At 40.0% G+C, this 26,143-nt stretch overlaps 1 protein-coding gene across 3 annotated transcripts in view; it reads left to right on the plus strand.

The window, feature by feature from the left end:
* EBF1 (EBF transcription factor 1) overlaps positions 1 to 26,143 on the plus strand; it is a 392,876-nt gene that overhangs the window by 232,716 nt on the left and 134,017 nt on the right. For all 3 annotated transcript variants that reach the window (XM_028106687.2, XM_028106689.2, XM_028106688.2), the window contains exon 7: positions 18,699 to 18,780. In XM_028106687.2, coding sequence (XP_027962488.1) covers positions 18,699 to 18,780 — 82 coding nt within the window. The remainder of the gene's footprint in view (positions 1 to 18,698; positions 18,781 to 26,143) is intronic.

The following is a 26,143-nucleotide window of genomic DNA, read 5'->3' on the forward strand; positions in this document are numbered from 1 at the left end:
CTGGCTATTCGGGGTCTTTTCTGGTTCCACACAAATTTTAGGATTATTTGTTCCATTTCATTGAAAAAAGTGGATGGTATTTTGATAGGGATTGCATTAAATGTGTAGATTGCTCTAGGTAGCATTGACATCTTCACAATATTTGTTCTTCCAATCCATGAGCATGGAACATTTTTCCATTTCTTTGTGTCTTCCTCAATTTCTTTCATGAGTATTTTATAGTTTTCTGAGTACAGATTCTTTGCCTCTTTAGTTAGATTTATTCCTAGGTATCTTATGGTTTGGGGTGCAATTGTAAACGGGATCAACTCCTTAATTTCTCTTTCATCTTGTTGTTGGTGTATAGAAATGCAACTGATTTCTGTGCATTGATTTTGTGTCCTGTCACTTTACTGAATTCCTGTAGTTCTAGCAGTTTTGGGGTGGAGTCTTTTGGGTTTTCCACGTAAAGTATCATATCATCTGCAAAGAGTGAGAGTTTGACTTCTTCTTTGCCAATTCAGATGCCTTTTATTTCTTTTTGTTGTCTGATTGCTGTGGCTAGGATTTCTAGTACTATGTTGAATAGCAGTGGTGATAGTGGACATCCCTGCCGTGTTCCTAACCTTAGGGGGAAAGCTCTCAGTTTTCCCCCATTGAGAATGATATTCGCTGTGGGTTTTTCATAGATGGCTTTTATGATATTGAGGTATGTACCCTCTATCCTTATCCTCTGAAGAGTTTTGAATGAGAAAGGATGCTGTACTTTGTCAAATGCTTTTTCTGCATCTATTGAGAGGATCATATGGTTCTTGTTCTTTCTTTTATTAATGTATTGTATCATATTGACTGATTTGCGGATGTTCAACCAACCTTGCAGCCCAGGATAAGTCTCACTTGGTCGTGGTGAATAATTCTTTTGATGTACTGTTGGATTCTATTGGCTAGTATTTTGGTGAGTATTTTTGCATCCATGTTCATCAGGGATATTGGTCTGTACTTCTCCTTTTTGATGAGGTTTTTGTCTGATTTTGGGATCAAGGTAATGTGGGCCATATAAAATGAGTTTGGAAGTTTTCCTTCTATTTCTATTTTTTGGAATAGTTTCAGAAGAATAGGTATTAATTCTTCTTTAAATGTTTGGTAGAATTCCCCTGGGAAACCATCTGGCCCTGGGCTCTTGTTTGTTGGGAGATTTTTGATTATTGCTTCAATTTCCTTAGTGGTTATGGGTTTGTTCAGGTTTTCTATTTCTTCTTGGTTCAGTTTCTGTAGTTTATACATCTCTAGGAATGCATCCGTTTCTTCCAGATTATCTAATTTGCTGGCATATAGTTGCTCATAATATGTTCTTATAATTGTTTGTATTTCTTTGGTGTTGGTTGTGATCTCTCCTCTTTAATTCATGATTTTATTTATTTGGGTCATTTTTCTTTTCTTTTTGATAAGTCTGGCCAGGGGTTTATCAATCTTATTAATTCTTTCAAAGAACCAGCTCCTAGTTTCTTTGATCTGTTCTACTGTTCTTTTGGTTTCTATTTCATTGATTTCTGCTCTGATCTTTATCATTTCTCTTCTCTTCTTGGGTTTAGGCTTTATTTGCTGCTCTTTCTCCAGCTCCTTTAGGGGTAGGGTTAGGTTGTGTATTTGAGACCTTTCTTGTTTCTTGAGAAAGGCTTGTATTGCTATATACTTTCCTCTTAGGACTGCTTTTGCTGCATCCCAAAGATTTTGAACAGTTGTGTTTTCATTTTCATTGGTTTCCAATGAAATTTTTTTAATTCTTCTTTAATTTCCTGGTTGACCCATTCATTCTTTAGTAGGATGCTCTTTGGCCTCCATGTATTTGAGTTCTTTCTGACTTTCCTCTTGTGATTGAGTTCTAGTTTCAAAGCATTGTGGTCTGAAAATATGCAGGGAATAATCCCAATCTTTTGGTACCGGTTTAGACCTGATTTGTGACCTAGGATGTGATCTATTCTGGAGAATATTCCATGGGCACTAGAGAAGAATGTGTATTCCATTGCTTTGGGATGGAAGGTTCTGAATATATCTGTGAAGTCCACTTGGTCCAGTGTGTCATTTAAAATCTTTATTTCTGGGACGCCTGGGTGGCTCAGTTGTTGAGCGTCTGCCCTCAGCTCAGGTCATTATCCCGGGGTTCTGGGATCGAGTCCCACATCAGGCTCCTTGCTCAGTGAGGAGCCTGCTTCTCCCTCTCCCTCTACTGCTCCCCCTGCTTGTGCTCTCTCTCTCTCTCTCTCTCTCTCTGACAAATAAATAAATAAAAATCTAAAAAAGAAATAAAATCTTTATTTCCTTGTTGATCATTTGCTTACGTGATCTGTCCATTTCAGTGAGGGGGGGTTAAAGTCCCCTACTATTATTGTATTGTTGTTGATGTGTTTCTTTGCTTTTGTTATTAATTGGCTTATATAAGTGACTGCTCCCATGTTAGGGGCATAGATATTTACAATTGTTAGATCTTCTTCTTGGATAGACCCTTTAAGTATGATATAGTGTCCTTCCTCATCTCTTATTATAGTCTTTGGTTTAAAATCTAATTTGTCTGATATAAGGATTGACACCCCAGCTTTCTTTTGATGTCCATTACCATGGTAAATGGTTTCCCCCCCCCTCACTTTCAATCTGGAGGTGTCTTTGGGTCTAAAATGAGTCTCTTGCAGACAGCATATAGATGGGTGTTGCTTTTTTTTATCCAGTCTGATACCCTGTGTCTTTTGATTGGGGCATTTAGCCCATTTACATTCAAGGTAACTATTGAAAGATATGAATTTAGCGCCATTGTATTGCCTGTAAGGTGACTATTACTGTATGTTGTCTGGGTTCCTTTCTGGTCTATGTTACTTTTAGGCTCTCTCTTTGCCTAGAGGACCCCTTTCAATATTTCTTGTAGGGCTGGTTTCGTGTTTGCAAATACTTTTAGTTTTTGTTTGTCCTGGAAGCTTTTTATCTCTCCTTCTATTTTCAGTGATAGCCTATCTGGATATAGTACTCTTGGCTGCATACTTTTCTCATTTAGTGCTCTGAATATATCATGCCAGTCTTTTCTGGCCTGCCAGGTCTCTGTATATTGGTTTGTTGCCAATCTAAGGTTTCTACCGTTGTAGGTTACAGACCTCTTGTCCCAAGCTGCTTTCAGGATTTTCTCTTTGTCTCTGAGACTTGTAAGTTTTACTCTTAGATGTCGGTGTTTTGACTTATTTTTATTGAGTTTGAAGGGGGTTCTCTGTGCCCCCTGGATTTTGAGGCCTGTTTCCTTCCCCAAATTAAGGTAGGTCTCTGGTATAATTTGCTCCAGTATACCTTCTGCCCCCTCTCTCTTTCTTCTTCTTCTGGGATCTCAATTCTAATATTGTTTCATCTTATAGTATCTCTTATTTCTTGAATTCTGCCCTCGTGATCCAGTAACTGTTTATCTCTTTTTCTCAGCTTCTTTATTCTCCACCATTTGGTCTTCTATATCACTAATTCTCTCTTCTGCCTCATTTATCCTAGGGTTAGAGCCTCCATTTTTGATTGCACCTCATTAATAGTCTTCTTGATTTTGACTTGGTTAAATTTTAGTTCTTTTATTTCTCCGGAAAGGATTTCTGTAATATCTTCCATGCTTTTTTCAAGCCCAGCTAGTATCTTTATAGTCATCATTCTGAACTCTAGTTCCAACATCTTACTAATGTCCATATTGATTAGGTCCCTGGCAGTTGGTACTGCCTCCTGTTCTTTTTTTTTTTTTGAGGTGGGTTTTTCCATCTTGTCATTTTGTCCGGAGGAGAATAGATGAATGAGAGAACAAAATGCTAACAGGGTAACAGTGACCCCAGAAAAATATACACTAAAGAAATCAGAAGAGACCCAAAACTGGGGGAAAAGAAAGGGAAAGAAAGAAAAAAGACAACAAAAAGAAAAAGAAAAAAAAGATATGATCAAATATGGTCAGGTTGGTGAATAGATCAGTGCCACACACTAGATTTTGGGCATATTTTGGTCTGTTAGAAGAAACTGCCTTGCAAAATTTTAAAGAAAGAAAAACTTATATCTGTACAAAAATAAGGGTAAATATGATGAAGGATGGAATATGACTGTAAAGATGAAAATTATAAAAGATTTTATAAAAGGAATTGATAAGATAAGAAGTTGGTTGAAAAAAGAAAGAAGAGAAATTAAAAAAAAAAGAGAGAGAATGTGATTAGGCAGGAGACTAGAACAAAGCCATACACTAGAGATTTAGGGTACATTTTGGTCTGTTAGAAGAAACTGTATCCCAGAATTTTAAAGAGAGAACAACTTATATATATATATACACTAAAAATAAGGTTAATTACAATGAAGGGATAGAATGACTCTAAAAATGAAAAATAAAAGATTTTTAAAAAAGGGATTGATAAGATGTTGGTTGAAGAAGGGAAAAAGAAAAATTCAAAAAAAAAAAAAAGGAAAATTAAAAAAATTAACTATGAATGACTAAAGAATCAGGGGGAAAAAAGCCATGAATTCTATGAGCTGTGTTCCCGTAGTGCTGGAGTTCTGCCGTTCTCATTGATCGGTAAACTTGGTCTTGGCTGGCTGTTCTTGCTGATCTTCTGGGGGAGGGGTGTGTTGCTGTGTTTCCCAAATGTCTTTGCCGGAGGTGGAATTGCCCCGCCCTTGCCTGGTCCGGGCTAAGTAATCTGCTCAGGTTTGCTCTTGGGAGCTTTTGTTTCCTGTAAGCTTTCCCTACAGCTTTGGAGGACGACAGTGAAAATGGCGGCCTTCCAGTGAGCCCCCCGTGAAAAGCAGTCAATCAGTCCTGTCTCCCCGGTCTCTGGCCACACTCCACACTCACCCAGCCTGTGACCCAGCATTTCTATCCCTGGCACATGACCCGTTTGGAGTCTCCAAACCCAGCAGATCCCTACCATGCATTCCCGCACCGCTCCTCCCGGGGGAGGAAGGGGAGTCTCCCCGGATCTGCTGCTTGTTGGGTCCCTGCTGGAAGAGCAGTGGCCCTACTGTGCCACAGATCACGGTTTATGGCAACCCTGAGCTGAGAGGCCAATCCTTGGCTCCGTCTCTGCAGCAGGCCTCCCCACTCTGATACCTGGGAGCTCTGCCGCACTCAGGCACCCCCGGTCTTTCTGTGACCCCGAGGCTCCTGAGAACACACTGTCCCAGCGAGGGTTCCACCCCCACCCCCCCACTCAGCCACTGGAGTGAGTCCTTCAGCGGAGCCAACTTCTAAAAAGTTCTGATTTTGTGCTCCATGGCTCTATCACTTGCCGGTAGCGGCTGTCAGAGGCCCCCTCCCCCATCGTCTATCTTCCTGAATATGGCCTCTGATTCACTTCTCCACACATCCTACCTTCCAGAAAGTGGTCGCTTTTCTGTTCAGAGAATTGCTGCTATTCTTTTCTTTGATCTGCTGTTGAGTTCGTAGGTGTTCAGAATGGTTTGATCCGTATCTAGCTGAATTCCTGGGACCAGACGAAATTTCAGTCTCCTACTCCTCCACCATCTTGCTCCTCCTCTGCTTACTATAATTTTTTAAAACTCAAAGATGGACACAGAGAAGTCTCTTTGTGGCCTCACAGACAAATGAGTTGCTGTTACTTTGGTTATTACAGTTTAGAATGAGGGATGCAAACTGGGACCCCTTTTCCAGACTTGTTTTGTCTGACCCTTGTATCGCCTGGAAGATTGGCAAGTTTCACACTTAGCAATATGTATTTCCATGAGACGCTCTGGCAAAACTGTCCTCATGTTCTCCATGGAGTCAGTTGGCTGGAGAATAGCCAAGGCTGTCCATTGTAGACAAGGTATTTACTCTTCATTCAGACATATTCCTGGTATGTATATATATATATATATATATAGTTTTTCCTCCTGCTCATTTTGAGTTGCCTTAAATTCTGTGGTATATCTAAAAAATATTGATTACAATAGGTACTCATTAAAATGGTTTGTAGTTGAACGTCTAAGCTAGCAGTGTATCTTTTAAAAGTTTATTAGTCACAGATTGCGGGTACACCTTGTATTTAGCAGATTTGTTTGCATGTTGATAAAATTTCCTAAGTCTTTTTTTCTTAAATCCAATTACTGATCCTATAAAATAGTTATAATGAAGCATCACAAAAAACCTGGTTATGTGTTTTAAATCATGTTAAATGTTCTCGGCAAAATCTTACATCATACAGTATTTATTTTTTAATTGAACTTCAGTGATACTTAGGAGATATTTCAAGCCTTTTGTCTTTTACACAATGGTGCTCTATTAAAAAATAATAATATATATTATTATACATACAAAATAACATATATATATGTTATTTTGTGAATATATATATATATATATATTCACTAATATATATATATTTGGAGGAGGCCATAGGATGTGGAAGTTGTATAGCCTAATGTTACCAGGACTTAATAGATGGAATATTTTTTCTCTTTTCCACACACCTTTTTGGGACCTTCCCTTCTGCTCCTTTTCAACTTCATCATTGTGTCAACAGCTTCATCTTCACGTTTCCACCTTGTGTGGAGGGTGTTGTCTGATATTAGCTCCCCCTATCTTCTCTCCTCCTCACCTATCCCAGTTCCTTGTCCTATGATCTCTATTAGATGGGACAATGGATTATATTCCATTATGGATTCATCTCTAAGTATAGAGTTTGTAAGCAACCCAGCCTTATATCTTTCTGGGTCCAACTCGAGTAGACCAGGACCCAACTGTTTTTTAGCCACTCAGACAAATATCCTGTGACTGGCTTGGATTGGGTCTGATTGGCTTGACTTGGGTCAGATGCCCATCTCTAAAGCAATCACCCAGTTTGGGGAGGTGTTGTTGTGACTAGCCAGACCTGGATGATAAGCACCACTCTTGTCCAGGCTTGGAATGAATTTGTGCTGCTGAAACATAAGGACTCTTGAGTGAGGAGGAAATTTTCCGAAAGGAGAATAGAGGACAGTTATGAAAATAGGGGAAAATGGATTCTGGGCATTCAACTCACAGACTCCTTCCACAACCTGTGAAAACTCTGGACCCATTCTGCAGAAAAGTTTGTGCAAAAAATTTGGATATGATGTTCAGGTGTTCAGGCGCTCAAGAACTCCAGTAGATCATCCATGGAGTCTAGGTTAAGAATATCTGCACTAGAAAATTTCTAAGGTCTCATCCCATTCTAGTGTTCTTTGTTTTATGATGTTTTTGACCAATTTTCATGATAAAACCTTCTTTGAAATTTCGTTTCTAGTGTTTCTGATTTAAGCTATTAAAGAGTGACACATGGTAGGGAGGGCAAGAGGGTATGACCTGTGACTACAAAGCACCCCCAGAAAGACTAAATTGTGTCATTGTTCGTCTACAGTATTGCTTTAGTTTCATTTTCCATCAGCATCCTTATGATATCATGATAAATAGTGCTTAATAAAGTGTCAGACTCTATTTTGCATTATGATTTTAAAATGATAAATTTCTTCTTATATTTTTATGGACTAGAACATGCAGACTTATTGGATCATTATACTATAAACTGGAATAATCTGGAGCTCATGAGATTATTGTCTATGCTCTGTGGGCATTATGTTCACTGGTCATTTTTATTTGAAGACTGATCCTGAGCTTTAAATCCAAATTAAGGAGTCACTTGTTTTTGTCTGAACTCAGCTTGTGTGATGTGTTGGAATGCAGTGATTTTTTTTTCCATGAAAGCCATTGCTCAAATTAAATTTATTATCCCCAATGGTGTGTGAGCCTAGAGGATGGGAGGCTACACATGATGATGTGAGATTGGGACCAGGGGAGGTGTGTCCAGAAAAGTGAGCAGACAAGTGGAGTGGATTTTTGAAAGGGTGCTGATGATTTCAGCAGGTTTCAAAAAGAATTTTCATCTTTAGCAAGACTATGCTTTTTCTCTTGGGACACAGCTTTTCAGCTGATGGCTTTTTTTTGTTTTTGTTTTTTATCTTTTCTGTACAAAAGTGAGCTTGTTTCTTTTCTTTGAAGCAAAAATTTGTCAAATATCAATTTACTCTGGCAACCAGAAACTCCTTTCTTTTCTGTGGCTTGTGCTGGGGATGAGGCAGGATGGGGGAGGAAATTTATTTTTTCTTTTTACTCAGAGGTGATTTGACATGTTTTTGTGCTCAGTTTCAGTGACACACGATAAGATGTTTATCCCTTCTCTGTAGTTCACTATTTCTGATGCATAACACCATTGCATTTATTACATGGTATTGACATTACTGTTGATTTTTTAAAAAATAAAGTAGGTATTAATTCTCAAGGTCCAATGTACATGAAAATTATTTGAATACCTTATCCCCTAACTTACTCCCACCAGGCAAGTTTCCCAGATAATTCTGATGTCGGTGACCTAGGAAGTATACTTTGGTGATCTTTCATAAGGGCAGGAACAAAGTTGTCTCTGTGCTTGTGCTTAAGGCCTAGTACATGCTTAGTAAATACTGAATGAAAGATGGACTGAATGAATAAATGGATGACTTAAGGAAATAGGCTGAATGAAGAAATAGCAAACCATCAGCTTTAATCACTGGATTTCAACAAAGTCATCAGAAGGGTATGTAGAATTTGAGAGAGAGGAGATCCATTTCATATTATTAGTTACATGTCCTTTTTTTCCCTTTGGGTTATGCTTAAATGTTTTAAGAACAATGGCAAGTTTAACTTAGAGATAATATTTTAAACTTTGATGTTGAGAATTTTTTTAAGTAGGAAATTGAGGACATCAATGGTGTGGAATCTGCCCAGTTGATAGTCTTTTATGAATTATGCATATGTGAAACTAATAAATGATCTACATTTTACAAAGGGTGAGATGGATAGCTCTTAACTATTCTCATTTGAATTAACTGGCAAATCTAGAGCATAGAGACTTTGGCAAAGACACTCATCATTTTTAGTTCTTAATTTATCCATCACAGTATGGGGGCAACATCCCCTAGGTTCTATGCTGAATGATACTTACTTCAATTTTTACAACCAGAAAGTTGTTTCTTTTTTTTAAAGGAATCCTATTTATAGAAAATTCAGAAAATATAGGAAAAAATTGAAAGAAGAAAGAATCTTTGTGCTATAATTCAAAGTTACTGCCATTAATATTCATAATCAATTGAAGTCAGATATTCATTTTCTGTTTTCTATATACAGCCATACTCGGTGCTGTGGGGAACAGAATGTCACTCTAAAGGGGTCTGTAGTGTCATGGAGAGTCACATGATTACTTAAGTAACCGGAGTACAAGATGTGAAGATCAGTTGTGACAAGAGCTGAAACAGAGCAGAGGAGGAAGTGGTTGATTCTATCTGGGGTATTTGGGAAGGTTTCGTGGGCTCAGGGCATGTAAAGCGGCACCTGGAAGGATAAGTAGAATTATGGGAAGCTGAGATGGTCTGGAAGTAGGAAAAGCATTTCAGACCCAGGAATACAGCCTATGGTGAAGGCAAGAAGGAAACTTTATGTTCAAGGCACAGGATATACCTTAGTGGGATTGAAGCAAAGAATGTTGGCAGGTGAGGGGGGCCAGTGTGTCTGGAAAGGTAGAATCTTGCTATCCATAGGAACTTTGAAAGATTCATGGGTATTCAGTCTTTCTTGGCAAATGCTCGAATACTCTTATCATCCTCAGAGTCAAAAAGTTTTCCTGGAAGTTTGATTTTAGGGTTTTCCTCCTGTTTTATTTTTCTTTTGGAGGAAAACTTGAACCAAAGTAATTGTGATCTCAATACAATTGGTATTAAAGGAGAATTGGTACACATTAGGCTCTTGAGGAATATTTGTTGGTTGACTAAATGAATGACACTGAATGTTCATACTTTATGACCTCTTGAAGAAAGAGTTGGGCATCCAGAAAAATCTCACATGCTTCAGTTACTATGAATTTGAACTTTCTGATCTCCCTCTGACATCTTTCACCTCCACAGGGGACACTAATATTGAAACCTTTTGAGGATTTAAAAGGAAAAAGTGAAATTCTAACATGAGATTCTAAATGAATCTGCTTTAAAACTTTAAACACGTAGGTGTTAAACAGAGGGGTATCACAAGCCTTTGATTTTCAACCTGTGGCTTTCTGTCTGTGAAAAAGACATTCAAAGATAGTGACTTATGGGACTGGTATCTACATAATGTATAAATAAACCCTTGGAATGATTTTCATTGACTCCTCCCAAGAGACCCAGATTATATTGGTTTTGCTTTAGCTGTCATTCTCCCAATTTGGTTTGGCCCTATTACCAGCTCTACCCACTGACTAGGCTTTCATTATAGTTCAAATGCATTCAAAATAGGCAAGAGTGGTCATAGGCAAAATTGAAACATTAAAATTTATAATTGGGAATATTCTAGTGACAATACTAGACATTTTTATGCTGACTTTGTCTTTAATTTTGAATGAATCTGGAAATGATACTAAGAGTATAGTCAGATATGTCAATGATCCGTACTGCTATAATGTAATATGTATAAATACAAAGGACTGTAGTTTAATGGATGTGGGCTTTGAAGCCAAACTGCATACATTCAAATCCAAGCTCTACCACTTATTAGATAGGAAATCTTGGGAAAATTACCTAAGTATTTTATCTCAGTATCTCAGGATCATTGAGATGAGAATGGAGTTAGTATTTCATAGGGTTGTTGTGAATTAATACCTGTAAAGCACTCAGAACAGGGACTCTCCGTTGTATATTCATGTGTTTGCTATAATAACGACCAAGTCGAGGCATTGAGACTCCTCCTATTTCACTTTTTATGCTTGGCTTTTCAGAGTGCATCGTTATTACTAAAGCAATATTGTTACTCGCATTTGCCTCTTTTCGAGCCTGGAGGAGGATTCATACTAGTGACCCAGGGTTCCAACGTCTGATGCCTGTCTCAAATCCTGTCCCTTGGTCTGCAGGAGTTCTGTGCTGGGTGATTCCTTGCTGATCATGTTCCTTGTAATGAAAACCGTTTAAGATGACTATGTCCTTAGTCTGTCCCCAGCCCTGAGAAGCACAAACATACATTTGAGCTTGTTCTCTGCCTCATTCCTGCTGCGGATTGGTCTATTAGGATGACTCCAAATGTCTGCCAAGGGCCATTGTTTGTACCTTAATGCATTTTTTGCAAGAAACTCTTGGCACTTGAGCAATCTTTATAAAAGAGTATCCCTGAAGATGAACGCCTTCTCTGCAACACACCAATTTACAACTCCTTGGATGCGTCATAATTTCTCACTTCATTTCCAGTCAAACCTTGCAGCAGTAGGTATTAAGCTCCTGCACCCGTCCCTGTGTCATTTCTAAAGAATTGCAATTTATTCTTTCCCTATTGGCCATTGGTTATTTGTCCCCCTCTTTCCCTTCTCACTATCCTGATGCTTTTTCTTAGCTTTCATATTTGACTTCTAGCATGAGGAGACCCATTTGCAGTGAATCCTTTTTCTTAAAGCTATTTTTAAATTCTTTCGTCTGCTGCTATTCTATCCCAACACCTTTATTTTTATTTTTATTTTTTTTTGTAAAATCTTGCCCCTAATTATGTCCTTCCATCAAGGCCAAACTCTGAGGTAACAAATGCTTTACAAGTTGATCGTGTTCATCCTTTCAGACTGAGAACACTTTCCAGAAATGGCCAAGATCTGAGGGATCTTGGCCAGGGGAAAAAGTAAACTCCTTAAAGTCAGTGGCCAGTAATACGGGCAGCCACATGCTCTCCCCCTGGGATCCCCAAGATAGTGCCACAACTTGGTACCATTCCACCTTCCACCGTGGGGAGAGAGAAGAGAATTTGCTTTGTCTGCAAAGAATCTCCTCCGTCATCTTATTTCTCTCTATCTTCCTTCCTTGCCTCTCAAGAGAACTGCAGGGGTTTGAGTCAAGGCAGATCCTCTCCTATAGTGCATTTTAATATCAGAAAAGGAAAGGAGGTCAGCCCGGTGGTGAGAAACCTTTGTCCTTATACAGGTTTGGCCTCCTCAGCCCGCCCTTGTGGCATCCTTGGGATTTTGGCAGACTTATGGGTATCATATTTTCACATGGATGAACTGTACTCCACAACTTCTTCTGTATACCAGGAACCCAAAAGTGTTAACATTGAAAATAGAGTTTTTTTCTTTCTAGCTGTTTTGGCTCCCTGTTTTCAAGAGAGATCTATTTTTCATGGCTGTGGCCATGGGACTCTTGTTTACCTCTCCATGGAGGATGACCATGGGGTAGTGATGGTGTTTTTGAAACAGCCCCTGGCAGCATGAGAGGTCTGGGTAGCAAAGGCTGCTTTCTGGTTAAATATTTTCAATTTGGGAGAATACCCGTACTCCTGGAAAGTCTTCCTTGATTATATCTGGGTGGTAGGTTTGGTCATGAAGGCAGGCAGTTTTATGCTGTGTTGTCAAAGCAAAGATGATGGGGCAGTCTATGGAAAAGACTTCTTCAAAAAGGCCCTTTGATTTGCGAGACATTTCCCTCTCTACCCTCCAGTTAGTGTGTGTGGGAGCAGCTTGAACTTCACACAGAAGGGACCCCACAGTTGTGTCCACACAGCTGTTTTCTGTGTTGGGGCAGAGTAAACCTCTGTGTCCTGAATATCTTTGGGAAAGATCATCTGCCACGTAACCATCTGTGGGCATAAGTCAGAAAAACTTTTGGGGAGCCTTAAGACTGCAAATGGGGATTTTATGTCTTGGTTTAGGTGTGCCTTGATGCTTTTCTTTTCCAGCCTAGACATTATGACAGCAGCTGAAAACATCCAAACGTGATTTTTTCAGAATTTCGGTGGGGGAGGTAAAAACTCAACCTGCTCACCCTAGATCTATATTGCAGTGCTTTGCAAAATATTTAATGATGTACAAGCTGTTGCCTAATGGTCAGTTTTACTGTGTGCGCCCTTCAGTTCTGACTAGCTGGAGTCCTCCATGATTTAAGCTGCTACCTCTCTCCTTTACGTGTCTAGGCCTTTGGGTAAAGCTGCTCTAGTCAGTATTGTCTCTCCTTGGTTTCTTCTTTTTTCTTTTTGTAGGTCATTCAGTGAAACCTATAGTTCTTGTCAGTTACATAGGTCTTTGCTTCTTTTCTTAACCTTCACATTCCAAGAGAAAATAATCCTTTTTGTATCTGAAAATCTGAACATTCTTAGTGCTAGGTAGTGAGCAGTTGCCAGAAATAAATAATGATGAAAATAATGATCCCTTTTTCTATGCTGGGTACTATTTAAACATTTCACATATGTTATTTAATTCTCAATGACCCTCTAAAGTAGGTTCTGTTATTTTCCCCATTTTACAGATGAGAAATTTGAGGCACAGAGAAGTTAAGTAATTTGTCTAAAGTCACAAAATTAAACAGCAAAGTTAAGATTATGATGAATGCCACACAGTGGTGCTGGAGAGAAGTATTGTTATTCCCATGTTTTAATAAGGCCACCGAGGTTCAGGGAACTGCAGAAATTTACCCAGGCTTTTCTTATCTGCAACCCAAGCTCTTGCCCAGCATTCTCTATTGCCATCTTTATTGTAGAATGTTCTCATTTCTACTGCTTGGAGGTCCTGGATTCTGTTTAGTTGAACAGATTTACTGAAAACCCGCTGGGTTCTGTATCCTCTATCATGTGCTGGGTATACAAAGATCATTTTTATTTGTTGTTACTTTACATCCTCATATAGATGGATCAGGTTCTGTTGGCTAAATCAATGATTTTAATTTTGGGGGGAGCCTAGACATATCTTTGGTATCCAGTATTGTGCTAGTTAAATGGAAGGATACTCAATATACTGACTATCTATTGGTTGGTAAAATGTAATACAAGTAAACCATTGAATAAACAATTTTGTTCTACAAATGTGTGTGTTCGGTTCAGTTAATGTTCAATGATGGGCTAATGTCCTACATTAGCCTGATTGATGAACCTAGACACAGCTTTTAATGAGATGTCACTTTTAGTTTTATGACTGTCACTTTCCTAATTGAGGTAGGAGACTAAAAATTTCAATAGCTCACGTGTTGAGCCCTTATTGGGTTGACTTTCAGAAACCTAACATTTTCTTGAAAAAAAAATCATACAACTAGAAGTCAGGACATGTGGATTGTAGTTCTGGCTTTCATAACTGTTATAACTGTGTGGCTATTACCATGTCTCCTGATCTCTCAATTTTCTTAAATGCATGGTGAAAAAGTTATACTAAGTGATGGTTCAGATCACTTATAAAGTCCTGTAATTCATGGAAAAAAACTTATACCATAAGGACTCTTTTGACCAATATAGGGTATGAGTTTAGTTTTGACTGTAGATAAATATCTTAATTTTGTTGAGTCTTAGTTTTCTTCCTTTTAAATAGGTTGATAATTCCTGGCATGCCTAATTTATAGGACTTCCGTGAACATTTAATGAGATATTGGAGATAGAGGTGCTTTGACTCATGTAACACACCGTATGAATAGAAGATGATATTATTCATATTGAGAGTTAACTGAAAGGTGTTGGGTTTCTTGCTCCGCGCCTTCTACCCCCCAAAAAGACTGGAGTTTGGTTCTGGTTGGGCTGTTTCCTGGAGTTTCTGGAACTCCTTGGAACTTTATAGGGTCAATAGCGGCTTTGTCCTGCCTCCAATCCGTTTCCCACGGTTGGGAGAAGGCTGCCACACTCTTTCTCCTGACAACACTTTATCAAACACACCCGCCACACAAAATGTGGTAATTCATGAGACAAAAGTGAGGTTTTGAGTTACAATAACCTCCGCTTTGTTAAAACCCCCCTCGGAATCTGAGATCCTCTCCATAGGCCAGCAGGCATGCATACGTCCCCCGTTTACAAATGCCTTAAAAACAGCCTGATAAATCATCCCCAAAATGTGTGTGCCACGTCTAACTCTGTCTCTCAGTGGGGATATTTTTAACTCCTACTTCTAACTCCTCTCAGTTCCTTTAAGGAAGTGTGATCTGAAAGGGTCAGGCATTTGGCATCTACTGAGGGGAAACTTTGAAAGAATTCCTGAGGCTCCCCCTGGGGTAAGGCTGGCTTTCCCCAAAAGAACGGGTCCTTCAGAGCGTCTTTGCCACATAAGGGCTTGTGTGAGGCCCCAGGCACCCGTGGATGCCATCTCTTCCCGGTGACAGATGGTCAAGCCTTCAATTTCAGCAAGCAATCCACTGTCGAGAGGGCGGGCAGGAGATTCTGCCAGCATGCCAAGTGACAGGGCAGCTTAGGGTAACAGGGATCTGGTGTGTGCCCAGCATAGCTTTTGTGCTAACGATGGTCTGGTGACAGGCACCTCGCCCCTGCTCATCGTTAAGGCAGAAGATCTCCTACTCCCTTGATTCTGTTTCTCTCTGGCAGAGCTAAGCGTCCTGTTTGCTTGCCTTTCAAAATCCATTTTGGGACCAGATGGCTCCCCTCATGGTGGCTAGCAGTTGTCTGACTTGAAGATGCCAGAGGGTGTGCTGACAGCTCCTTCTAACACAACCTGAATCTGGCTGTCGGGTCAGGGCTCAAATGTCTTAAACATGCACCAGCGGCAATATTATCAACCCTGAGGAACCGGGGGTAGGGGCCACTGAAGGGAGAATGGCCATGACGTCTCCCTCCACGATATTTATGCTACTGGTATGGAAATCATAATGCCAATAATTATTCTTATTTGTACGGTTACTCTTATTTACACTTAGTATAAATGCCATTGTGGTACAATGACTACTGCTGGTACAGTTAGTACTAACATCAGTACTGCTCTACTTCTGTTATTACTAAAACTGTAGCATAATGGTTAAGAGCACAGGCTCTGGCCAAATTTGAGTTCTAGACTCAGAGTTACTAACCTTTGGGCAAGTTTTTTAAGTTCTCCGAACCTCAGTTTCTTCATCCATAAAGTTACTTAGGGCGGTTAAATGGGGAAAATGTATTTGAAGTTCTTAGCACTGTGCTGAGCACCGGTTAAGCACGTAATACCATGGGAGCCATTATTACTCCTGCACCATCGCCAGGCTTACCAGGTACCAGGCATTCTCGCAGCTTGTGTTTGCAATTGCCCTACAAAGTAGGGACTGTCACTAGAAGTTTATAGAGCAGTGGTGCAGAGAAGTTCAGCTACTTATCCAAAATCACACAAGCAGTACCTGCCCAAGTTGGGTTATGAACCCCATTCTGGGTATTTCTAAAGGCTGTGGCTTTTCCTTCATACCACACTGATTCTTACTGTCACTTTAGTGGCAATGAGTCCTCTCCTAGGCTTGGCGTGGCTTTTAAAAATGCCCTTCCAACTAGCTGTGCTTGAAAGAAGCAGCCAGTTTTCACATTTTAGGTGTCTTTGGCTTGAACCCCAGTAGGATGACAGACTCACTACCCTTGAGTTTCACCACCTTAGCTTCTGAAAGCCATGTGTGATCACAGGGCCACCCAGCACTAGCCTTCTGAGAGCTCAGAGGAAAGGACAACGCAGAGGCACTCGGGGTTGTGACCCCTCCCTCAAACCTCTTTCCCTTCCCAAGTCTGCCTTATTGAAAGGAGACAGGAGTCAGGACCAGCTGATGGCCCCAGGGAAGGACAGTGCTGTTCTTCCTACTGGGGAAGGGGTGCCAGAGCCAGATTCCATTTTACAAATTTGGGCTTCAGCGGTGTTCCATGAGTCATTTATCTTGTATGAAAGGTTGATAAACTTTGGCCTCTGTGGCGAGAACCTGGAAGTAAGGGCAAATGATTTTTCAGAGGCCTGCTTTTATTGATGGGCATTCGAATGGTGCATGATGTAGAGTCATTTTAGAAAAATGTTTACATTTTATTTTTTTAGGGATTTTATTTATTTGAGAGAGAGAGGGAGAGAGTGAGAGAGAGCATGAGCAGGGGAAGACAGAGAGGACAAGTAGACTTCCCACTGAGCAGGGAATCTGACCTGGGGCTCGATCCCAGGACCCCGAGATCATGACCTGAGCTGAAGGCAGACGCTTAATTGACTGAGCCACCCAAGTGCCCCAAGATGTTTACATTTTAAAATGTTCTTTTGGTTGGGTGCCTTCAGAAACCAGTTAAACTCAGTGCAACTTTGTACTGTGTTCTCATTTCTGAAGACCGCTGTATTATTTGCTTAATAGACTTTGTGCTCAGAGCTAAATTCAGACTGAGGCATCACGGCATGATAGTTCTTCTCCCCCATTTAGATTATATGTGTCGAGGTGGGAATTTTATACTCCAGTGCAGGCTTGAATGGGAGAAAGGTGAAGAAAAGAAAATCCCTACAAGAATTTAACTGACCAGCATTTTAATGCATTCTGATATTTTTGGAAAATATGTGGGCCTGATAGCCATAGGCCTACCAGTAAAAGGGAATGGAGAACTCAGGGTGATTTTTATTCATTTATTTTTCAATTTTATTTATTTATTTGAGTGTGAGAGAGAGAGAAAGCAAGAGAGAGCATGAATAGGGGGAGAGGCAGATGGAGAGGGAGAGGCAGAATTCCCTGCTGAGCAGGGAGCCCGATGTGGGGCTCGATCCCAGGACCCTGGGACCATGACCTGAGCTGAAGGCAGTTTTATGCTTAACCGACTGAGCCATTGAGGCGTCCCTCAGGGTGGTTTTTTCAAATGCTTCTTTCCCCAAACATGGGCCAGTGGAGAACAAGCAGATCGCCAATATGAATGTCCTAATAGCACACCTTTGATACCTGCTGTCTTCCTGTGATGGATTTTAACAACTACAACGTAAGTAATAATTCAGGGGGCGCCTGGGTGGCTCAGTTGGTTAAGAGTGTGTCTTTTGGTTTCAGCTCAGGTCATGATCTCAGTGTCCTGAGATTGAGCCCCGTGTGTGACTCCACGCTCAGCGGGGAGTCTGCCTGAGATTCTCTCTGCCTTTGCCCCTCCCTCCAACTTCTGAGCTTGTGTGCGAGCTCTCTTTCTCTCTCACTCAAGATAAATAAATAAATCTTAAAAAAAGAAATAACTCAGAAAGTTATAAGGTGGCCAACTAATTTATCATCCTTGATGAGATACTTTTGAGAATTAAAGTGGGTATCTTAATACTTCCACTAATACAGCCGGTGTAAACTGGGATTGTTCCTGGCAAATTGGGACTTTTGGTCACCCTAGCAAGTAAAACCCATAGATCTCACTCTAGAACCAATTCAGGGACCAAGGTGGCAGTGAGGTTCTTATTCAGTCACAAATAGCTTTTGTCTACAGTAGGCAGTGTAAGAAAAACATACAGGAAATATTTTGAGAAGTCAAAGGACTTCAGTCAGTATGTGAATCTTATCTACTTCTTGTGGGTACTACCAATTAAGGTATTTTATTTGGAGATGCTAAAATAAAAAAGTGTTTACCATCTCCTTATATTCATCCAGCATGCATTTTGCTGGTTCATCATCTGTGAATTTATGGGACTTAAATTACATGTTGTTGGGAACCATGAGTAATTCTCAGGCAATTATACCCAATTGGAGCCTACCTTAAATTATGGTGAAGACCTTCCCTCTGAGTAAAAATACTTCCTTGGGGGCTTAATTCTTTTGTGAGATCTGTTGGCAGCACTGAGAGTGTTTCCTTCATAGAGAAAGTCCAGCTCAAATGCAAAACAAAGGCTAAAGCTTTCCATAAAATACTGCCTTAAACACCTTCCTAAGTATTTCAGAAAATACGCGGAGAATAGAATGCACAACCCAGACACGACTTACTACTTTTTTTCCTTTCTGTGTCAGGACTGAAATACTAACTGTGATAATTTGTTTCTTTGCAGGTTCTTCTTGAAATTTTTCCTCAAATGTAACCAAAATTGCCTAAAGAATGCAGGAAACCCACGTGACATGCGGAGATTCCAGGTGGGTTTGTCTTGTCTTTCTTAAATCTCAATAATGACATGAATATCAAGAGAGGGTAAAAAAGTCTTAGGCAGAAGAAGATACAGAGTCTAGTTATTTCCCTAGAGGTGAGGAGCAGGTGAGGATCCCGGTCCCCCAGGTCTCTGTACTCTAGGAGTTGTTTTTATTAGGGAAGAGCCAGGACTGAACCATCTGTCATCACTGGTTGAGGCAGTGATGTCCTTTGAGCCTAGTTTGGTTTCCTGAATGGACTCACAGGCTTAAACCACTGTAGGTTAAGTAAAGTACATAAAAATGATGGATCCTTTCTAAAGTTTTACAGGTAGAAAACTGTCAAATGAGAACTTTGTTCTGTTTTAGAATTATGTCATCTTCTTCTTTCCTTTCTCTCCGTTCTCCTCTTCCCAGTTTGGAAGTTGTCAGTAATAATTGTCTATTAAAAATTGACCCCTGATGCAGCAGGACACATCTAGAGAGTGATGCAGGTGACACTCAGTTCTGTGTCAGCAGTATCCTTGTACAGCATGTGTGAAGGTCCTCAAGCAGTCAAATCGGCCACGATTCAAAGCATGAGGGGTGTGTTTACCTCGTATAATTACACATTTACTGGCAGAAGGAGATATGAAAGCAAAGTGTTAATTTCGAAGACAAAATGGTAGTCAGGTTGTAGGAAAGGTCAATAAGTTCTAGATACTGGTGCTTCTCAAACTCGAAAGTGTCAAGAACTCCCTGGGGATCTTGTTAAACTGCTAATTGAGGTCTCGGGTGGGCCTGAAACTCTACATTTTTAACAAGCTCCCAAGCGATGCCAATGCCACAGACCACACTTTGAAGAGCAAAGTTCTAGACTTGTGTTGCCTTCCATTTCATTTTACGGCTAACTCATTTGCATGGTCAACATTAGTTTTCCTATCAGAGTAATGACACATATATTTGCCCATACGGTCTTTCAGTGAAAACAGCATGGTGTTTAAAGTATACTCTTAGGTATAGTTAGTCAGCTTTAAGTATAGATTGAAATGTATGATCTCTGAGAGGATCTTGAAAAATTTTAGCTGCACATTCTCTGATAGGGGAAAGGGATGGGATGATTCTGAACACTGATTTTTAGATGTCAAGATCTCTTTGTCTCCAAGATGATATTTTTTTGAGAGGTGAGACTTATTGGTGTCACAGAAGAACAAATTCAGTAGAAACAAGACATTCTCTCCCAAGATCCTGAAGTATTTTTGTAAAATCATTTTGGCCTTGCCACCTTTTGTTCTGACAGAGATGAGTAATGGGAATCCCTGGATTCCTAGTTTTCTGGAAAATGTTTCCCCTGGCTAGCTGCTGACCCCAAGTTGGAAGACTTGGGTACTCTCCTTCCCACGCAGGATTTTTTTGTGTGTTGAGATGGAGTTGGTTTGCTAGTAAACAACGCATGTGATGCCACTAAGTTGCTCAGTGTCCTGCAACATGAGGCTGGGTTTCATTATAAACTGTTTTGCACTTGCTTTGGCCTTAAGATGAGCCATATATCTCCCTTAATTAAGCTTGGGTTAGGAATAAGGCATATCCAGGCACGAACCAATTCATGTCTAATAAACATATCTAATAGACGTTGTCATGCCTTATGAATATCAGGATCAACTTTGCTCTGCTTCTCAGGGCAGCAGAGTTAGAGGTGGACTTTGGTGACATTGGGAACCTAAGAGAGTATTTGTATAAGACTTCTGGGGCCTTGGTTTTCCCTCAAAGGACCGGCTAATGAAATGTCTGAAAGCCTTAAATTATAGAAATGTAGCTCTTATAGGAGACGAAAAACCAACTCAGTCTGTTATTTTTGATGGTATCTAGAAAGCTTTATTTTTGCAGATAAAATAGTTATTCTTCATTTAGTAGAAGGGCTACTGAGATGAGGGGGCATGAATTGAATTTCTGGAAAGCCTCAGTTTCCTCAGCTCTAAAATTGAGTAAACATTATGATTCTGCTTATTTTCCAACATACAAATGACGCATTTTGTATGTGTAACTAATTTGCTTTTGGAGAAAGTACTTGCGATACACTGAAACTGGGTCATTATTTCAATACAGGGTTTCTCATCTTAGGCACAAGTGACATTTTAGACTAGATAATCCTTTGTTGTGTGTGGGAGGGTGGATTTGTCCTACACACCGTAGGACATTTAACAGTTCATCACTGGCCTGTACCCATAGAGGCCAGGAGAGAAACTCCCCCAGGCCCTAGCCTAGTCATTACAACCCAAAATGTCTCCAGACATGTAATGTTCCTGGTTGGGGTGGGGATGCAAAATTGCCCCTACTTGAGAGGCATTGGTCCAGTCTTATACCCAATGACTTCTGACAGCCTCTTCCTGGTGACAGTGGCATGAGAACTTAGGCATGTCATTTCTATTAGGCATGAGAACTGCCTAACCCAAGGTCCATACTGTCCTTCAAATATATGTGCTCTTCCCTGTGAGTCTCCACCCATCCTAAAGTAGGTAGACTTCTCTAAATAGGGGCAGCAACCTTGGCCACTACAGAGTTAATTTTTGAGTTGAGGAAGAGCTCTTTCCATAAGCAAGGACAAATTCCTTATTGGATCTCAGATTTAACCTGCTTTGTCCCCATCACCCCCTCATCACTTCCTAGGAGAGGATAGAGGGAAGCTATGGCAGAATGAACATTGATTCATTTTGTTTTGTATCTAAGTATGTTTACACATTTAATTAATTATCATTTTCCCACAATTAGCACATGGTCTCAGGCATGTAGGCATGTGGATGTTTATGTAATTGGAGAATGGATGAATTGCCTCAGTAGAGTTAAAGTGACACCTCACATATCCCTACCAAACTCTATGTTTTCCCCAGTCTTGTTTCTTTCATGACTATTATGTCCTCCTATATTTCTGTGCATCATTTCATGATGCTAGCCATCCCATTCTTCTTGAACTCATCTTTTTCTTGGATTCCACAACAACATTCACTTCAGCCTTCTTGAAGGGATGCTACTTGTTTGCTCCCTGTATATATTGCCATTCCTTAAGTTTTCTTTTGAGATCCAGATCTTTTCCCACTTTGTAGGGCTCTCTTGAGTATCTTCTCCATTGTCAGCATCTTAACCACTGTTTGGGCACTCAGGACTCTTGAGTCAGGTTCCCTGAGACCTGACATCCAGATCCAGACCTAGCTGTTCAGCTGCCTATTGGAAACTTCCAGGAACTTCAACTCAGTGAACTCCAACGTCCATTGTCACCATCTTTCTTTTCTTTTCTTTTTTTGTGCTTCCACCACAAGCTGCCTTTTCTTCCTCTGTTCCCAATCTTGGTTTATTTCTAATTACATTAAATGCTGGGGAGATGACTGTTTGTATCTGTATCTACATTCAGTGTGTTCCATATATGTGTGTATAAATATATGTGCCCATATGTGTACCTTGACATACATCTATGGACATCGGCCATGATGATGATAATGATAAAGCTTACATTTACTAGGTACTCATTATGTGAGAAGTATTATGCTAAATATTTTACATGAGCTATCATTTCATCTTCACAATGTCCCTATTAGGAAGGTACAAATATTATATTTATAAAATATAATTTTACACATGAGGAACTGAGGCTTAAGAGGAGTTAACCAATTTGCTCAAAGCCACACATCTACTAGGTAGTGAAGAGACAGCGATTCAACCCAATCGTCTGACTCAGATGTTATCTAATGTGGAACAGTAAAGAAGCTGTAGGGAGAATCTGTAGGGAGACACTTCTGCAGAGAAAATAAGGAGGTCTCTCAACATCTGAGAGTCAGAGTGGCTACTCATGAACCCCATGAAAGCCAAGGAGTGGTGTTTGCCCTATAACAAGCCTAAAGCTACTGTCTGCATAAAGAATATTGGAATGCACCAAAGGTCATCAGGCAGAGAGTGGAGTTGCGTGGAAGAAGAAGAACATGAGCATTGTTTCTGAACATAGGTACAGTGTTGGCCAGTTTTTACTTGTACGAACCTTGGAAAAAGAAGCTATTACTCAAAAGGGGGCTATAGTTTTCCTTAACATATGGAGGTTCGGGCCACTTCTCCAGAGCAAGAAAGACCCATCACCTAGAAGGAGCATGAGTAAAGTGGCCCCCGGCATCTCAGAGAACTCTGTAAAGAAACCATACTGAAGTTCCCAAATCTTAGGACTCGTGCAAGAGGGGGAAGATTAGTCTTCCCTGAGCTATGCTGGCTGACAGCGATGTGTCATAGAGACATTGGTTGAAGGTTGCCTGTGAAGAAGACATATAATTTCCATCATTTCTCTCTTAGTACACCATTAGGAAGTAGGTTTCATGTTGCTATTGCCTTTAAGGAGGAATGAGAAAGTGTCTTTTTGGCATGAGTAAACTCGGGTCTACTCTTAACATCTCAATGTGGCTTTTCTCAGTTATACTGAAAACCTAAGACCTAGAGACATCTGATCGAAAATGTGCTCCCCTGACTATTAAGTGGGCTCTCTCCAACAATCCTGGCTGCTACCTTTCTCTCATCTCATTTTGTATGCTCACCAGGCCAGCCTGATCTTCATAATGCCATGCCAGAGCGTGTCTCCTCTGAACAGCAATCAGGGCCTGTGTAGGTGACTGAGGAGGACATAAGAAAGGTTGTTGATCTCTTGACATGTAAAGACATTCTGTCAAGCAAACTCAGCCTCACAGCGGCTGAGCTTCTGGTGTGTAAACAGAGACTACTTAATTACACAGGTCATGTCAATTAGTGTGACCTTAGCGTTTTCAAGAAATTAATCACTTTCCGCAGAGCTCGGCTGTGTTCATACTTTAAGGCATTATGGAATAAACCTTGTAGAAAATCTGGTACAATCTTTTTTTTCCTCCTCCTTCTTAATTTACAATGGATGTTTTCTTTTGGAATCCCCAGGCTGTGGCTAGAGTAACAAACTTGCTTAAATACAGCAGTGGATACAGGCTTCATTCAGTTCTGGTGGGTTTGAGGAAGTGGGGAGGAAAAGAGAGGGTGGGGGTAAGCTAGGATGGAAACAGCTCATGACAGGGAGAAATTCACTGTGACTAAATGAGCCTGTTTCTTCGTCTTGACACTAAAAAGATGCTAATGTCAAAGGACTGTGTTAAAACCATGTCATGGGTCTGGTTTTTAACTGACAGGAGCTAGACAATTCCAGGTTAAGATTTAAATCCTTCTCAATAGCTTTCCTTGTTGGGGCTGGCTGAATGAGGATGGTGAGGGAAGGAACGAGAATCGGGTACAAGCTGTCATCATAGTAGATACCATAGTACCTAGAGACTGTGAGGTAACGTGTCAATTTCCAAATTCATTTTATCTCTTCAACAAAATTTTTCCATAGGCTACAAATTTATATTCATGTATAAATGTTGGATGCATGACTATAGAGGAATATAAATTTAATATCTATTCCTTCATTCATGCATGCATGCCCTCAGTAGTATTTATTGATCTGGCAAGTGGTGAATATATTGTGATGAACAAGAAAGACAGGGTGTTTGTTCTAATGAAGCTCATATTCTCGTTGGGGGTCTATTTGTTAGGATAATACTAGCTGCTGTAATAAATAGAACAAAGAATATAATGGCTCACACACAACAGGTCATTTCTTGTTCACATACTGGTACAATGCAGGTGTTCTTGGTAGATGAACAGGTCCTGTACATAAAGTGATTTGGGGACCAGGGCTCCTTTCATTTTGTGTCTCTACTAGCCCCTAGAACCTTGTTGTCTCTGTCCATCCAAATGAAGGGTAAAGAGTACATGGAGGGGGCTCATGGACTTCTTAAAAACCTGGTTTTAGAAATGACCCTTGTCAAATCTGCCCATATTCTAGAATGGGCCAGAAGTCTGTCACATGGCCATATATAACCACAGAGTGACCTGCAAATGTCTACTTGTACAGCCCTCAAGAAGGAGAGAAAATGGATGTGTGGGTAATAGGTACCATCAGCTGCTACAATGTGTACAAATTAGTAATTACAAATCATCAAAATTTTTCATTATTGCTATAAAGAATATTAATAATATGAGAGAGAATACATGTGGAATGGAGGAATAGGAACCCGATTTAAAGTGAATAACCAGGAAAAACTTCTGAGGAGGTGATATTTAAGCTCAGAGCTAAAGGATAAGAATAAACCGTCCTGAGAAGAGCCAGGAGAATTTTCTGAGCGGAGAGAACAGCAGGCTCCAAATTCATGCTTATCTCATGTTTATTGGAGGAGACAAACAATCCACTTTCACTTATTAGTCATTTGGAGTGGGGGATAGGAAATATGAGGAGAAACCACCAGGTTATCATCCCAATTTCCCACCAACGGTGTGTTCTTTTAAAAATGATGGCATAGGAAATGACAGTCAAAGGCAACTCTCTGCTCTTACTTTTGGTGACTTCTATAAATTTTGGAGATTCCTTGTTATTTGTTCAAAAGCCTACAGAGGCTCTGAATCAATATATTTTAGGGTATCATTAGAGAATTCTTAAAATACATGTCCTACCTCTGCAGTTTCAGTCTGCTTTTAAAAGCACTTAAATAAAGAAAGAAATATTTGTATCCTTTTTATTTCTTTCCCACTGCCCCCACCCCCTGTTTTATATTGTTTTGACAAACAGCACATCTTACAATTAAATTCTTTACCAACAGAATGCTAAGGGCCTGAGCTGCAATCACTCTCTTCATACAGAATAATTTCAAGATGCACCACGCTGATTAATTATCCTGAAAGCAGCTCTAATGATAGTTTTAGAATACAGGATTAATTCACATAACATAGTAAATACAAATGGTAGATTTTCAACCTGATATATTAAACCATTACGGCTTATTGGGCAAATATGTATCTTGGCATGAGCCTTATGCTGGGCCTTGGCAGAAAATATGCATCACTGAGAAGGAATCCTTATGAACGCAGTTTGACGAGTGGTGGCTCCGCACTTAGAGGAAATAAATTTCTACATTAAGTACAGTTGCTATTGAAGACATGTAAAATACATGAAAGGATAGATGGTTTAGATCAGTGTTGCCAATGGATATTGCTTCTGAGGATGCCTATACTTAGTGAGACTTACCAACAAAAGATATTCTTACATTCTATCACTTTTTAAGTTGTAACTTCCAGAGCTTTTATTATGTGTGAGACACCATACAAAGTGTTTTGCATGGATAATCTTATTTTTCCACTGCTCCTTCTCTTGTTTACTTTGCTCCAAACAAGCACATTGGCCTCCCTTATTTTCTTTCATTTCTCTTCCTTGGATACACCAAACCCATTTCTGCCTCGGGATCTTTGTACTTGCTATTCTATCCTCCTAGGAAATTCTTCTGCCACTTCGTTGAATAGCTGGCTA

This window comes from Eumetopias jubatus, unplaced genomic scaffold, assembly GCF_037043125.1.
Source record: "Eumetopias jubatus isolate StellerSeaLion01/CBP00866 unplaced genomic scaffold, mEumJub1_p1.0 scaffold_5, whole genome shotgun sequence".
Lineage (NCBI taxonomy): Eukaryota > Metazoa > Chordata > Mammalia > Carnivora > Otariidae > Eumetopias > Eumetopias jubatus.